Here is a 16758-nt window from a genome sequence, read left to right on the forward strand (position 1 = left end):
CATAATTCAGCATTCACAACATGGAAACTATATTATCACAATTTGAATTTCAGCATTATTTAAAAATTACACACATATCCTTACTACTTTCACAGTGGTGGACTTTGAATCAGAATTTTTTTCATTTCTTACATCTTTCAGTACTTAGGACATCACAACAAACTTTCAGTAAATGGTTTCTAAAAATAATACATTGACAGGCATTTTAGGTGTTCAATGTGTTGCATTTGCCTTCTCCTCAGAAGAAATCATTTATTTGTTGTAACTTCTGCTATATTCCCACTGTAAATATGTTTTTAGTCAATATCTGTTCTACATTTTCTGTAATACGGCATCAGTACATTATTCCTTCAGCATCCAGCCTCTCCCAACAGGGTGAACAGACACATTACAGGAAAAAAAAAATCCTCCCCTTTGGTAAGGACAATGATTCACTGAATGATTTTTAAGCTAGATATACCATTCTTTTATTAATAATGACAATATATTTAATCTTCCATAGAATATTAACTTTCATGAAAAGCAGAGCAATTGCAACGAAAGCTTTCAGCAAAATAAACCACTCACAAAACCCAAACTGCCAATATGACATTTATTTCATAAAAATATTTTACATGATGAATAGATTTTACAAGAATAATATAAGCTCATCTTTCAACCACCAGGGGGCAGAGAAACAACTGGATTGATTTTTTTCAGAGATTCTGAGTATGAATTCCCTTCTTGCTGTCGACATGTCATCTCAACACAATACAGTCTTATAGGAAGTCATAAAGGTACTCAACAATATCAAAATTCACCGTCCTGAAAGACAAAGGACATTAAGCATATTGTCAGTGTGCAATTCACTTCTTTGTCTTTGACATGTGTATTAGCAGACGTACACACACCTGGATATGGCACAGATAAAGTCAAAAGAGACGGCACATTTGTACTTCGGGGCATCGAGCTGGTCGTCATGGCTGACCTGAGTCAACAGCTGTAAGGTCACCAAGGAGGAGATCTAAATGGAGAATAGAGGGACACTGAAACGGCTCAGTTCTGGCTCTTTAAACACAGCCATACACACTTTGATGCAGAGACACTAAACGATATGAGCCAGCTGCATAGATATGGGTCAAGCCTAATTTTCTAAAAATACTTCATGCTCAGGGTTAAATACACATGAGCACATCCTGAAACTCGTGCACAGTTCTAAGAGACTGTGTTTATTCAACAAAAATAAAATGATTTTATATATTAAATAATCTGCAGATGCATAAAGTAATTTATGATATGCACAAGCAAACATGGCAAAATGTGAAACAATGAGAACTTGGTCCAGAACCTCCATAAGAAGCACCTTAAATTCATCTTCGAGGAGGCTCTCCTGGTGTCTGCCAGTGATTTCTAATAAAATGAAGGTTAAAAAAATCATGGACATGACAGAAGCAGTTGACCAGACACCAACCTGTGAAAAGATGCTGGCTGTGGGGGCAACTCTGCTGTCCACCACGCTGTAGAAAATGGCCAGCAGGCGGTCCAGAGGGAAGGGCTTTGGCCCCAGAAGATGATTACTTGTCTAGAAATGACATAGAATATTTATATCCTACTAAAATTGAGTCTATAGTTCTTGACAGTCAAAGCTAGTGTTAACTCAGAATGATCTGTTGAGACCTTTTCATTTTTCTTCTGGAATTTCGTTTTCTTTATTTTTCCATGGTGCTGCGGGGAGGACGGAAAGAAGTTGATGGAATTAAATTTGAATGTATTAAAGATGACCTATTTACTTAAAAATCCTGAATCTTAAAAAGACAGAATAGATGAAATGACTCCACCTTTAGGAAAAAGCGTTTATCTGTGCGGGCAGGGTTGTAGGAAGCTAGGTAGGCAGCAATCAACAGGAACTTGGAGTAATAAGGCAGTTCAACATGAGTGTGAGCAGATAAACCTAAGGAGATAAAGACAATCAGCTGTGATAAATGTGTCCTCTTATATCTTTGTATATTTTATTATTAAAGGTCTCTGATGCATGAGTCTCTGTAAACACCTAGGATTTGGTGGTAATATTGATTTCATTTCTGTGTTGGGGATTTAAAACAGCACAGGAGGAAAAAAAATGCTAAAATTTCATAATGAACCCACTGTCAATAAAGTCAATCAGCATTATGTCAGTGAAACATCCGCTCTCCAACTGTATTCCAGCTCTGTGTGTGTGCTGATACCTCTAAAGGCTGCAGCCTCCTTCTCCTGCATCTGCTGCATCTGCTCCCACTGAAGGCTGCACAGGACAAAGAGGAGTCACAACAATGACGATAAAGCGCAGCACAAACAAGCAGCATCACTAGAATGAGTCCTTCTAGTCGGCTGTTTGAAAGGCAGACCTGGACACTTCCCGTAGGTAAACAGTCTGCATGGCTTTTTTCAAATGCGGCTCAATGTTTCTCCACAGCTTGTGTGTGTCGGTCTCCTTCACTGAAGACACAAAACAACAACTCTGTTGACAAATCTCTGGTTTAACAGTCAGCGTTTAGAAAGAGAAGGAATATCAGGAAGGCAAAAAAAACAACAGAACTACACTAAGGTCCCGTCCATACGTAGCCAGATCTTTTTGAAAATGCAACTTTTTTCTTACAGTTAGGCTCTGTCCAGATGACAATGCAGATATCCGGGACAAAAACTGAACTTTTTGAAAATGGCCAAAGTGAAGTTTTTAAAAAAAACCGCAGAGTCTGCATTGTCATGTGGACACTGTAACTGGAGCTTTTTCTATGCGAGGGGTGTCTCCACGAGACAAAAACAGCTGTGACGTCATGCGTGTGTGACCCGTCTCTCATATACGTGTGGACATAGCATTAAGCATCTGGGATTTGTTTTTTTAACTAGCCACCATGAATGAAATTATGACAAAAAAGAATAGTTTCATATTTAACGATGACGGAGGTCCTTTCTCTGTTGAAGACTAGCTTTTATATATTTTGATATTATTTCAGGACGCTGTTTTTAATAAATGCTTTTATAGATTACTCTAACCTATTTCATTTATGTCTTTGAAACTGACTTATGTAACCTTTTTATGTATTTTCACGACTGAGGCTGTAAATTTAGCAGTTTTTCATCATATCTCTTGTACGACAACACAATTATCCCTCAGCCCATGACTTCTCTGCCCTCTATATCCCACTGATGTCCTACTTTGAGTCTTTCAATCCTCTTGTTGTTGAGCAGCCATTAACTGAGTGCTCATGCCACTAAGGATATGTGCTTATGTGGACAAATAAACTGACAAAAATGAATGCAACCTTACAGATATAATGAAATAGCAGACTGTTCTTCAAATTAACATACGAAAAGGTAAATATCTGTATTTTTTAAAAGTGGATAATTGGTCAGATGAATGAATACACGTCTTTGTACTGAACCTTTTCCTTGTGTCAGAGGCTCGCAGAACTTTGAGAAGTTGAGGGCAGCCTAGGTGAACAGAACAAAAAAGGAAAAATCAAACAATGAAAGATCTTTCCAGACTAATGGGAGATCGTGTGTCTCTGACCAGGTGACGCAGCTCTCTGAGGTCCCGACACACCGAGTAAAAGACTCCCAGCAGGAGGTTGATATAGGAGGAGTAAAACTCTGCCGAATATGAGGGATGTCTGTCCTGGGACAGAATCTGCAGCAGCTCACCTAATAATAGACAAACAGAGGTGACGCATACATACACAACCACCGTCACTATCATCAGGTTTACACAAAGAAAACAAAAAGCAGCAGCAACATTTTGTCACATATCAAGAACACTGATTCACTGTCTGAGTGCTGAATTTACAAAGTGGTGTCTTATAATATGATATTTCTTCACAGTTGCTGCTTAAAGTGTTAGAACATAATCACAGGTACAAATCTCACGTCCTGCACCACATCCCCCAAAGTGTGTCTTCGTTATGCATGCAGTGTGGAGCTGCATATTCATGAAGCTGGCTGACACAGCGAGTGTGAACAATTATACCTTTACTGTAGTCGGGAAAATGGAGCAGAAGAGGCTCGAAACAGCCGGTGTTTGGTCTGAACTTGTCCCAGACGATTTCACTGAGCAGGATGACGGTAACGTTGTCTTCAACCTGAAAAGGACACAAGCGGAAAAACATGTCACACAGGGATTCTTTACAATACTTGTGAGAAAGCAATAAAAGACAAAAAAATTCTGCAAAAATTTTTTAAACTAAATTTTCCCTCCTTCTAGCTTCTCATTTGTGAGTATTTGGTGCTTTTAAGTCTTCCTACATTGAATAAAGAATGAAAAAAATTATGTAAATTATTATAAAAAATTATGAACTGTTGAATTCAAACAATAACAAAACTCAATTTTATGTGTGGGTTTAAATGAACAAAATATATCAGACATAACTTGAACCAAAAAATAAATGATGTAATTAATCAGTACAGCCAAAAAGAGACTGTAGTAATGAGTATGATACAAAAAAAACATTTCTGAATAGGGTTTAGACCTCAGACAATAATTAAAAAGGTGCATGTTTACCTGTATATCTTTAAAGAAAATAAAGTGAATTGTAGCTTTTATTATAAATGGACAATGGATGAAACTGGAACCAGAAACTACTTGGTAGATTGGTTGTTTAAAAAAATATGTTGTGATCAAAAACAGTCTGGTTCAATATTTTTTTGCCAATCAAATAACCAATCAATCCACTGTTTGGTTCAGGTCTAACTCATCTAAATCCATCTGCCTCGATGTACCTGATCCACATCCAATAGACTTGGAATGTCATTCAGGATGTCTACTATCAATAACCCTCCAAAACGCCAGTCTCTGTTTTTAATACTTCAGCAATGCATCGTGTTTCCTTAACTTAAGATGATGGAGAGGCGCTCAGCCTTGTGAGGTGATAGATCTTGAACTGACAGGAAGTACACACTGAAATCAGACTGGTGCTCAATAACTGACAAACATTCTGAATTGACGTACCTTGGAATTACTATCAAGAGAGAAACTGTTGAATGAGTGCATCCCTTGAGACTTGTTCGAACACATCCAGATAATGACACCTCTACTTTGGCAGGTGACACTAAATAACACACGATCACCTCCTCTCTTTCTACCACCACCATAAATAAACTTTACTAAACTTTGTGCTGGAATCCACAATTAAAACAATAAGAATGTATATTAGAGATAAGCGTTCATCTTCCAATCAACCGTCATACACATATACATTTGCATCCTAATGGTGATTTAAATTCCCTATGTGGCAGCTCTGAAGTGGCATGATGTCGACAGAGTCACAGTCACTTGCAGTCCACCAGAAAACAATTAGCTTTCATTTGAATCAACAAAAATAATCACTTAAGTCTTCATCCTCTTAATACCTATAATGTAATTGGTGTGAATGTCTGCCATCCATCTCTCCCATTTGCAATGAGAGAGATCTGTCCTCTCACATCAAGGTCATTCATCACATAAGTAGCTTGTCAGGTCTCTCTTCATCATCCATATCGTGTAACAAAGACGTGACTCCCTCCATAAGTACACAAAGGGCTTGTTGCACTTTCTCACCAATTCTTGAAGACGCAGGAGAGCAGGAAGGAGATTGACATCAGCATCTCGCAGCACCTCGGCTTTTTCCATTACCTTAAAAACACACATTATTTATTTGTGGCATTCATGTTCAAGAAATATGGTTATGATGGGCTGGTATTTCAGTCTATCACTGATTTACAGTTTATGCTTCATAATATGAATAAAAGATACAGTGCTTGCTGAATATCACACTTATTTTGTTTTGCATTTATTCACATACATTATCTATACTAATCATATTATCAGACAAACATTTAAATGACACATCCAAAGACCCAATAATTCGACATGCTGTGGATTATATTTTGATGTGCCAAGTGAGGAGTGATTTATATGTATTCCTTTTGATTTGGGTGTAAAATGCGTGACACTCACAATATATCGTGTCTGCCTGGCAGGAGCCTGGCTGCACTGCTGTCTGTAGATGCGCACAAAGTCAGACAGGGAGGGACTGCGGGGGAGCAGCGAGGCAGCATCGCAGCCGAAGAAGGACAGCAGCACTTGTTCAAACAGCAATGCAACAGAGACACATTCGACACAGCTGATGGTGGCATGAGGCAGCTGTAGGAGGGGGAGGAGGTGGGGGAGGAGGAGGAGCAAGAAGAGAATGAGGAGGAATGATGATCAGTTTTATATCTGTGCAGTTAAAACACAGTTTTACACTCTCCTTGGGTTGAACAGGGAATGTTAACATTTACCCTGAATAATAAGATAATTACAAGTACAAAAATAATTGTCCTTGTTATAATTCTCCTCTGCTGTAATTTTGTATCATATAATGAAATTAATTTAGTTAAAAATGAAGTAAGTTATTATGAAATAAGATCAACAGATAAAGCTCTTCCTTCGGTGCCCGTGCAGGAAATTTAATGGATGCACATTGCCAGGGTAACGACAAACAACCTGGCTCATTGTCAACTCAGTGTTACTTAAGCTAGCTTACTAATTAGCCTCAATAAAAAACAGTTTAAACAAAAAATTAGTGAATAGAAAAGCTGGATGACTGATCGATTACTGGAGATAACAGTGAGCAGGAAACACCTTATCCTCCACATAAAAAAACCCTCTTTGGGTTAATCCAATGATTTAAAAACACTGTCTGATAATTCAAACAACATGATTTAAATTTACATAGGCTGAAAAAAGGTACAGCTGGTTATGTGGGGATATCATAAAGAGACAATGCGTTCCAGGGCGGCACGGTGGCGCAGTGGTTGGCACTGTTGCCTCACAACACAGCGGACCTGGGTTCGAGTCTCGCTCTGTTCGGAGTTTGCATGCTCTCCCCGTGTCTGCGTGGGTTCTCTCCGGGTTCTCCGGCTTCCTCCCACCTCCAAAAGCATGAGCTTCAGGTTGATTGGCCGTTCCAAATTGCCCGTAGGAATGAGTGTGTGTGTGCATGGTTATGTGTCTTTGTGTGTGGCTCCAAGGTGCACTGGCGTCGTGCCCGGAGTGTCCCCCGCCTCACGCCCTATGCCGCCGAGATAGGCTCCGGCTCCCCATGACTCGCTGCGGCGGATATAGCGGTGGTAATCTGAAGATGACTGACAGACTGACAATGCGTTCCATATACTACTTGCGTTTTGTAAAACACATTTGTAATACACATATTTTTGTTTGCTGTTACAGTACAGTACTTGTCTGCAGCATCTCCCTGAGGGTAAAAGCTCAGTGTGTGAAGAATTACTTCAAATTTGGAAAGTCCTGCTTGTTAAATTTAGTTCAAACAGAAGGATAAGCAAGGATTTCTTTTTGTAAATCTAAATCAGACAACAAATAGTTATAACACTGGTTAGGATAAGAAAGTAAAAATAAGCCTGTGCATATATTTAAGTGTACTGGCAAAGCTTAAAATCCTTTAAGAAGTAATTGTATACAAAAGGTGCTAAAATCCACTGATGCATTGAAGCTGTAATCCCAAGATTTTAGACACTTTGAATATAATGTAACGTTTCTATGGATGTGCTAGCATCTTTTTGAGGTTTATTTAAGCATCATGTAGTCAGTGAATGAAGCTCATGTCACTGAAACCAACATGGTATTAAGGTTACAAACAAAAACACTTAGCTCTACAGATAACTTAAATGATAGTAAATGATTTTCTTACCTCAAGTTCCCTCAGCAAAATCTGCATCACATGACTCTTCCCTGAAGCCCGATGACCGTAGATGAAAATGGATGGGTAGCTGTACTGATGAGGCTATACAAACAAAATTAAGTACGTTTAAAGTCAATACGATTGTAACATTATGATTAATAAAAATCTCAAACAATTCTCCTTCTATCAGCTCCCATTACCTTGATGCTGACCTTAACTAACCTCAGCCAATTTTCCTGACAAATTGATAATAAAAAGTATTACAACTACTTTAAATAAATAAAGCTCAAGAGAGATTCACTACTGTGCGATAGCAAATAATATCACAGACTTAGAAAGTAGAACATATATATGATGAAACTTTGCTGATTCAGTCAGGTTAGCTATTCTGAATTGCATGAATTAATAGTGGGTCTGTCGCCTCCCTACCTGCCCCATGAGCGACAGCAGCAGCCCCACTTGGCCCTGTCTGCAGGGCAGCTGCTCTGCGACTCGCTGCAGTTTGTCCTCGTCATACCCCGGATGTTGTAACACCGCTGTCATCTAAAAAACAACGCCAGAAAACAACCAGGTTAACCTCAAAGCTAGCTAGCTGAATAACAGCATATACACGAGGAGAGAGATGGAATTTAGACAAATAACGAGCAAAATGAAGAATACTGTCCGGAAACTATTTAGTGTGAACACAGTAGAACACCAGGAATGTTCCCATACCTGAAAACAAGAGTCCTGTTATACGTAAAATGCAGTGACTAGATAATTTAAAGTTTGAAAGACGAACAAGTAAGCCAAAACGGATACAGGAGTTTCGCGCGCGCCTTCAGGTTACGTCATATGATGATCACCGCTACCGTCCAATGACAAATCGCTCACGGATTTATGGGTAATGGAGTTTTTTCTCTTTGAACGCGTATTCTTGAAATGCAATTTATTTCACATATTTAACGTTAATATCATTACTTTGCGGTTATATTCGAGTCGAATGTTACCCTTTGAGACAGTACATACTGCAATAATATATCTATATTTACATTTTCACGTATATTTGATGTGATCGACAAAATCACAACCTTGTTTTTAAAACAGTTCCGTTTGACCAAACTCCGCAACCCCGTTTTCTGTTTGTTATTTAACGCAACAATATCCGAAAAGCAGTAAAACCTACTCACAAATGATGAATTCTTCTAGAATACATTTTCTATGAATTTTGCAAATTTTGGCGAGTTTTTTTTTGGTGCATTAAATACAAAAAAGTAGACAATCGGTCAATACCATTTTCCAAACATACTCAATTTTGACACGATTATTGTGGTTATTGTTACTAATTTACAGATTTAAATTTTGTGTAGAGAATAAAGGCACAATTCCTATTTCTTTTTCAATCAAAACGTAATATATTTATGAAATACGGTTAACGTGGAATTTGAATGGAAGACCATTTCATTTTTGTGTTCATTATTCGTTCATCACTTTAAGATTTCGCGCGTGTAGCTGGAATAACACGTCAGACTAGGATTAAGGGATGTGGGTTGGCTCTATAATATCCAAGGCTGTCCTCCAACTCTGTCAATACGAGCTCAGCTGCGGTTGTCTGTTACCGTCGAAAACAGACGGAGCATTTTAGCTCCATCTCAATGACAGAGCCGAACCGGTTTGTCGGAATAACAGTCTCCGGTTTCGGATACGACTCAGGCAGGGACATTTTTCCAGAATATGCGGACATATAGGACCCATCTACGGGCTTCTCAAGACAGGATATATTCCTGAACCTGGTTTCCTCGGAGCGCACGTCTCGCTTTGGCAGAGTGATGAATGAAAATCAAAGGAAAACACAGGAAGATAACCAAATCCGACCTTGTCATGGATGCAAGAGCGCATTGATGCTGTGAGTACACAAGTGACTGCATGAAACCGCACAGATCAACAAATAAATAAACAAATTGTTTATAATAAAACAAACCCGGGATCTGTGACTGGTCGCAACTTCTGCAGCTCGCAGTGTTTGTGCCTTTTACTGGTCATTTGCGACAGATGTTAGTTTTCTGAGGACAAGTTCATTTAGAGGACCGAGCTGACCCCCTTTCACACAGACCAGATGATGGTCCCAGGGGCCCCCAGCACGACCACCACCATGCTCCCCGCCTCCGAGGCTGCCAAAATCTACCAGACCAACTACGTGCGTAATTCCCGCGCCATCGGCGTCCTGTGGGCCATCTTCACCATCCTTTTCGCCATCGTTAACGTGGTGTGCTTCATCCAGCCCTACTGGATCGGAGACGGCGTCGACACCCCGCAGGCCGGTTACTTCGGGCTGTTCCACTACTGCATCGGGAACGGGCTGTCCCGGGACTTGACCTGTCAGGGCAGCTTCACCGAGTTCAGCGCCATCCCCTCCAGTGCGTTCAAGGCCGCCTCCTTCTTCATCGGCATGTCGATGGTGATGGTCCTCACCTGCATCGGATGCTTCGCGCTCTTCTTCTTCTGCAGCACCGGAACCGTGTACAAGATTTGCGGCTGGATGCAGCTGGCGGCAGGTAGGAACTTCTGGCTTCACCTACAGGTGGGAGTTAATATACGATCCAGGGGAGCACAAATCAACTCAATGTACACACATCAGGTTGGAAACAAGAAAGAAGCAGTAGTTTGATAAACGTGCACACAGTCTGCATCTAAACAACCAGAAAACCACCTACTTTGTCAGATTATAATCTCCAATAAATACCATTGGGAGCTCAAATAAATCCACAATATTCCACTAAAATATATTGCGTCTTTGTTTTACTTCAAATTCCTCAACCAAAGTTTCAGAAATAGATCAAATTTGGAAAGAAAACAACTGACCATCCAGATCGAGATGTTCCCATTATTTTTAAGGTCAACAGTTTGACCTCAGATGCCCAGTTAAATAGACTATGTCCGGTGAAACACCACTATAGTACAAAAGCCCCGGGAAACATTATGTAACGGTCTGAAGTGTAGGTGTTGTGATAACAGCTACAGGGAAGGTACCATTAGAAAGGAAAAGTGAGATTTACTCTGAGCTGCTTTTTCTGAAGAATTAAACAGAGAATAGATAAAAGAAATTTTGTTGTTGTTGTGTGTGTTAAATGTTTTTTTTTTCTTTCCCAATCTCACATTTATATCATTTATCATTTAAGGACTTTGTCATTTATCAGCTTCAAAACTGTGATGGTATAAAAGGTTGATGCATTCTTATACCACTTAAAAGCAGAAGAATCCACCTAGTTTTTTGTTGTTGTTTTTGTGGTTTGCATCATGATTGCCTTCAAAAACCTCCAAAACTGGAGATATGTGCATTAATGAAAATGCAAGCAATCTATCATCTTCAAACCCATGTCAATAGGGAATTCAAAATTAAGTCCGGGTTATTTACAGTATTTTTCTTTCTTGTCAATGTCTGGTACCAGCATAAACCCAGTGGAACTCAGCTATAGACTGTTCTGTCAGAGATTTGGATGCAATTTGGAGCGTCTAGCCTCAAACAGACATGCTGCAAAACAGTTCCCATTTAACTCTATTCTAAATCTGCTTTTTAAGTGATTTTGGTGTCTTCTGCAGGTATACACACATTTCGTTTAGCTTTCTGTCGACCAAAACCATTTTTAAAATTGATAAATAATGATGACACAAGGTCAACAATGGATGAAATCAAATGTTTAATCAGTTGGCCTGTTAATAAATTACTTTGCTCAACATTTACCAATGAGAGCCTGAGGGCGGTTTAACATGCATTGAGTGAGAATGTATGGAAATGAAGGCGCTGTTGTTTAGGCTGAAAACAAATTACATTTTATTCATGTGAGAAAATGAGTGCCATCACATCAATTTACATTCACACAGAGAAACATTTAACAATCCGTGACCGGTAAAAATGATCTGAGTTTAATTTATGGTTCACAAATCTCATACAAAAGGAATTTGTGTGCATAAACCATCTCTGAGCACCATTCTCCGCATTTTCATTGATGCCTGTTATAAAACCGCTTGTTCTCAAATGGGAATTAAATGTCAAAACCAATAACAGTCACAATCACAAGGGGCTTCTGTTTTTGCCCACATACAGACAGTGGCTATATACAGTGTGTGTGTATATATATATATATATATATATATATATATATATATATATATATATATATATATATATATATATATATATATATATATATATATATATATATATATACATGTATTACAGCCATCTGACAGGCCTCATCAGGAGACTAGGTTCACATTTTATTAAGAAAAAAACATGTACTAAAGTATCCCAAGTGCTTTAAACCTGAACAGCTGAGAATTGTCCTATTTTTTCATATGAGATTTCTGACAGTCTTGATCTGTGTCACATCAACTGTTTTAGTATTTACATTTTTTTTGTCACATGCTTATCAGAGCTGCCACCTTTTCCTCTGAGTCACATGCTGGTTTATTCCAGTTTTCCACCCACCGTGTGACCAGAGCAGACTTCACAGGTGATCTATCGTCTGGTAGGACCATGAAAATACAGTACTGTTCTTCCTTTTTTTTCCTCTCTAAATACTGCTTTCTAATTTTATGTGAATCCTTTTTATTATCCATCAGTTTAGAATCTTCGTAATTTGTTGTTTTTGGTCAAAAAAATAATTAAAAAAGACAATCGCAATTTCAGACGGAAACTTTAAAATTGTTTTATTTTCTGATCAACAGTCCAAAATGAAAATATTCAGGCCAGTATCAAAGACAAGAAATTTATTCTAAAAATATGCAATTAATTAAATAATTAAATCTTGCTGATTTGAATGTAACATTAAATACAATACATTTTGATAAAACTTGTCCTGTTCACATGTTTGTCTGGCCATTGCAATCAATAACCATATCTAGTAGGTTGTAGTGAAGCGGTTAGGGCTGTCACCCCAGCGCCGTGAAGGTCTGGATCCAAAGCCTTTCTGTTTGGAGTTAGAGACGTGCAACGCAAGTAAATTAGTGATAATGAATTAATGAAGCGTGGGTGTTAATGATTGTTTGTCTCTGGGGTAACATTGACAAATTGGTGACCTGTCCAGTGTGTACCCCACCTTTCACCCAGTGTCTGCTGGGATAAGCTTCAGTTCCAATGCAGCTCTATAAAGCAGTTATAAAAAAAATGGATGGATGGTGAAGTACAGGAATATACAATCATAAATATGTGTAAAATTATTATGGTTATGGGTCCAATAGTAGGTAAGAGCTGTTCCCTGAAGATATAATCATCTCTGTCCTGCTTACAAAAACAATTGAAACTACGTCTCGCTGTTAATAGTTGCCTGTGCCTCTTTAAGTCTCTCCCATTCCATATCAGCCTCTCCATCTCATCTTCTCTAATCTCTTTCTCAGTGTCATTCACTTGGGAATTTGTGTTTTGTTGAGATCTCGTTTATCTGCCATTAAAAGATTTTCTAGGCAACTTAAGCAGCCAATTTGGAGGTGCTTTCTCTCTGAACCACCTTAAATCCCAGTGTGATTGTCAAAAAAATCCACCCTGTCAGATGTCATTTCAGGAGGCTATAGGCCTGCTGTGATGATCTATCAAATGCTGCGCATGTATCTAAGAGACAGCTCTCCTCTATAGTCAAGACGTGTCCTGAATGTTTGATCAGCACTTCTAGAGATTTTAGAAAACTAGCTATGAATAGTGATGATCACCATAATGGTGAAGCCGCTTCTTTTACCTGCTCTCAGTTGTGGAAAAAAAGAAGTCTGGTCTGATTTTAAGTTTCAGACAAGTTGCATCAAATATGAACACTTGGCTTTACAGGGTTAAAGAAAGTGAAAGTAAAGTCATGGATCCACATCAAGAATTCACTGGTTCCACATTTCTGCAAAATCTTATATTCACCCTTTTATCAAGTTCACTTTCACCATATTTTAGGAAAATTTTCGAGTCGTCCTGCACGCAGACAAACCAACACACAGAGACCCTGGTAGAAACATTACCTCCTTAGATAAATTCATGATTTAACTGCCACTTGAGTAACCTAAAAAGTAATTTAGTAATTCATTTGATCGTCATTATGCTTGAGGGTTTATACAAAATCACTTTCTTTAGTATTGCAGTCATTAAATGAGAGGGAAAGCCTCTCTATTTGACACCGCATGGCACTTTATTGTTTACTTTCAAACATTTATTACTTGTTCTTTACAACATTGATGTCTCTCTTTCTCCTAATTTAACCAGTCAAGGCAGATGGCCGCCCACTTGGGTTCTTCTCAAGGTTACTGCCTGTTAGAAGGAAGGATTTTCTTGCCTCTGTCTTCACAGTGTTTGCTAACGTGGAACAAGTTGGGTTCTATAAGAGCAGTTGTTTCCTTGTTCCACCTGGAAAGTTTCTTGAGATAATATTTTATGATCTGGTGCTACACAATTAAAAATGACTCAAACTAAATTAAACAACACAGCTATAATCTGAGGACAGGCAGAGCATAACAAGTCATCCAAGGACGCAGGATTTAATATTTTACCATTATTTCAACAATTTATTTTGATGAGGTTATGAAAAATTAATTCCTCAGAGCATCATATTCACTCTGGGACTTTAAAAAGACATAAATCAAGCAGTCAGAACTTCAAATGACTTCAATTAAAAGTGCAATTTACAATTTAAAATCCTTTATAAATATAAGAAATGTTACCAACACCAATAGGTGTGGACACTGTAGAGTAACACAGACCACAGCCCTCTTTGTTCTGGTATTTTTTAAAGGTATTCCTACTCTAAATTGTTTATAATGATGAATATGGAATGGAGTGAACATATGAAGAGTTTGATGCAGGAGAGGAACTCCAACATGAGGCTACACATCGGTGCTCAATAACCTGGATGGCCTCCAGAGCTCTGATGGCCATCTGGTTCTCACACACAAACACTCACATGGAGATTGCCATGGCATGAACAGCTGCCCTTTTCTGTGGCTGTAAATCCATAGAATCCGTGGTGGGTTTGCCCTCGGAGCTGGTGAAGCAGCACTTGGTCCATTTCCTGGTTTTCTGACAAGCAGCTCCCTGATGCAGTAAGTGGCTCTGCTCACCGTGCTCTGTGCCTACTAAGTGGTCTGGCATTTAGAGTCAAAAATAATGGCTCCACTTGGTTGCTGGAAGACCATTGATCCAAATGTTGCTGTCCAAACTTGAACGCCGCCCTGGAGAGCACACCTGCACCAAAGCCGAGCAACACAACAAAACTGTTTCCTGACCACCCAGCATCTCTCCATGAAGAGAGAATTATTTCATTAGTTTTACCCGAAATAGGAAAAAAATTCGAAAGAACGTTGAAAAAAAAAAGTGACTGGTGCCATAATTGGACCTTTTTCTACTAAGTTTTGAGGAAATCTCTTTGGTAGTTTTCTCCTTAAATCTGAACCCATGCTGTCAGAAAGAGGTTTATACAGTACGTTCAGTGTGTTAGTACACTCAAATCAAGAAATTATAACCAGAAGATATCACTGACATATATATCACACCGTTAAATGTATATAAAAGGTAGAGTTAAGGTTCTTCCTGGACCTCAGAACACAGTAGGTCAAACCTGCTAACAAACAAACCGTGCCATACAGGAAACAGCTAAGATATCTGCTACTGTTAAGATGAGAGGGTGAAAGTGAACACAAAACCTCTTGTCTCCCTATGTTTGATGCGCGATAACACAGTCTGATAAACTGATAATTTTGTTAGACTGTTTGGTGCGGTGGATGGTGTTCAATTTTTACACCTCCTCAGAAAGATGTCAAGTGAAACCGGAATGTCACTTATCGCTGTCACAGTGTGTCTGGGAAAGGTTACGACTTTATCAGGCTGCATCTTCCGAGGAGAAGCAGTGATAATGAGGGCTGAACCGGGGAATGTCTGAAAGCAGACATCTTTGTGTTGAAATGATACGTGTTTTATTTATGTCGACTCAGAGTCCCATGGTCAGTCACTTACCAAACAGTATCATACAAACTGCACATTCATCAGAATTGAAATGGACTACAGTGGAATTCTATGTTTAACCCCAGTGTTACATATTTTTGACTGCAACTAAATTATTCTAGTAGTGTTGGGGAATATTTCAAGGTCAAATGAAGAAGTGACAAGAAATGACATTGATTAATAATCTGAGGGGCTTTATTCACAGAACATGTGAGAATAATCATAATCATAACCATAACATAACTCATGTACTGATGATGGGATGAGAGACATCCAATTTCCTAATGAAGACTTCAAACACTACCCCTTGTAACTCTGTTTTTAGGCGCAAGTCCAAAAAGTGAGGGACACTCAAAAAGAAGGTGTAGGGTAAAAGAAGAAGTGGAATTGGATTGTATAGAAAGAAACGGGGGTGAGAAAGGGAGATACACACAGACATGTCAGTAACTGCAATAGTGACATTTATTATACAAGAAACATCACAACAGCTATAACGTATTCGACTAATAATGAGAGTAACATGGTAATAAGATCAATGATAAGGGAGAGAGGATGTCTGCCTCCAGGATCAACACTGGGAAATGGCTCCATAAAGGAAACTGATAAAGCTTACCAGAAATTCTGTTAAGTGATACTTGGAGCTGGAGGCAGAACAATGAAGGAAGACAGACTGTTTCTCAATGAAAAGTAATCACTGGAATCTCACATGATGCAATAACACACTTTATATGATTGGACAGGGTGTAAACTGTAGTGGTGACATCATGACTCTGTAATTTTAATAATGAAATACTGTACAATAAAGAAAAACCTGAATTTGTTTGCGATAATTTTAATAATGATAGCGTACATTTTGGGGTTTTGTTTTTTGCATTAATGCATGTCTATAGGCCTTACATGCTGTTTGAGATGGTGTGGATTTAAAGCAGAGCGGCTAATGACATCAGCCCAGTCTTTATCCTCTCACACATATAATGAAGGACCGGAAGAGTCTGAGAGGCTTTTCAGTGATGTAACACGAGCACACATGAGGCTAAGATGCAGACATGATCACACACAGAAGAAGCCATTAGCAGGGAAGAAAATCTGAGATGTCTCTACCTGAGGGTCTTTAGATAAAGCTCTTCTTTCTTTACTTGT

General features: G+C 38.8%; 2 protein-coding genes across 3 annotated transcripts in view; one reads left to right on the top strand and one right to left on the bottom strand.

Moving 5' to 3' along the window:
• Window positions 1-621: 621 nt before the first annotated feature.
• Window positions 622-8517, bottom strand: orc5 (origin recognition complex, subunit 5). Its single transcript, XM_068307202.1, has 15 exons — window positions 8385-8517; window positions 8100-8213; window positions 7680-7772; window positions 5948-6133; window positions 5549-5623; window positions 3983-4094; window positions 3530-3660; window positions 3402-3450; window positions 2364-2454; window positions 2205-2260; window positions 1818-1930; window positions 1657-1704; window positions 1451-1561; window positions 891-1003; window positions 622-804 (listed from the first exon to the last, which is right to left on the bottom strand). The coding sequence occupies exons 2-15, from the start codon at window positions 8211-8213 to the stop codon at window positions 759-761; spliced, it is 1338 nt and encodes a 445-aa protein (XP_068163303.1). The 5' UTR covers window positions 8385-8517; the 3' UTR covers window positions 622-758.
• Window positions 8518-9249: 732 nt separating this feature from the next.
• lhfpl3 (LHFPL tetraspan subfamily member 3) overlaps window positions 9250-16758 on the top strand; it is a 31603-nt gene continuing 24094 nt past the window's right edge. The window contains exons 1-2 of one of the 2 annotated variants that reach the window (XM_068306581.1): window positions 9250-9555; window positions 9761-10204. In XM_068306581.1, the coding sequence (XP_068162682.1) occupies window positions 9766-10204 (439 nt within the window). In that variant the 5' untranslated portion in view covers window positions 9250-9555; window positions 9761-9765. Of the gene's footprint in view, window positions 10205-16758 lie in introns of both variants that reach the window. The other variant, XM_068306580.1, reaches the window with a different exon arrangement.

Source organism: Antennarius striatus, chromosome 22 (genome assembly GCF_040054535.1).
Source record: "Antennarius striatus isolate MH-2024 chromosome 22, ASM4005453v1, whole genome shotgun sequence".
NCBI classification, from domain to species: Eukaryota; Metazoa; Chordata; class Actinopteri; order Lophiiformes; family Antennariidae; genus Antennarius; species Antennarius striatus.

Coding starts and splice junctions, on each gene's coding strand:
- orc5 (XM_068307202.1), bottom strand. CDS start 8,213: ATGACAGCGGTGTTACAACATCCGGGGTATGACGAGGACAAACTGCAG. Junction 7,773..8,099: donor TGCTGTCGCTCATGGGGCAG/GTAGGGAGGCGA, acceptor TTGTTTGTATAG/CCTCATCAGTACAGCTACCC. Junction 1,562..1,656: donor TCCAGAAGAAAAATGAAAAG/GTCTCAACAGAT, acceptor TGTCATTTCTAG/ACAAGTAATCATCTTCTGGG.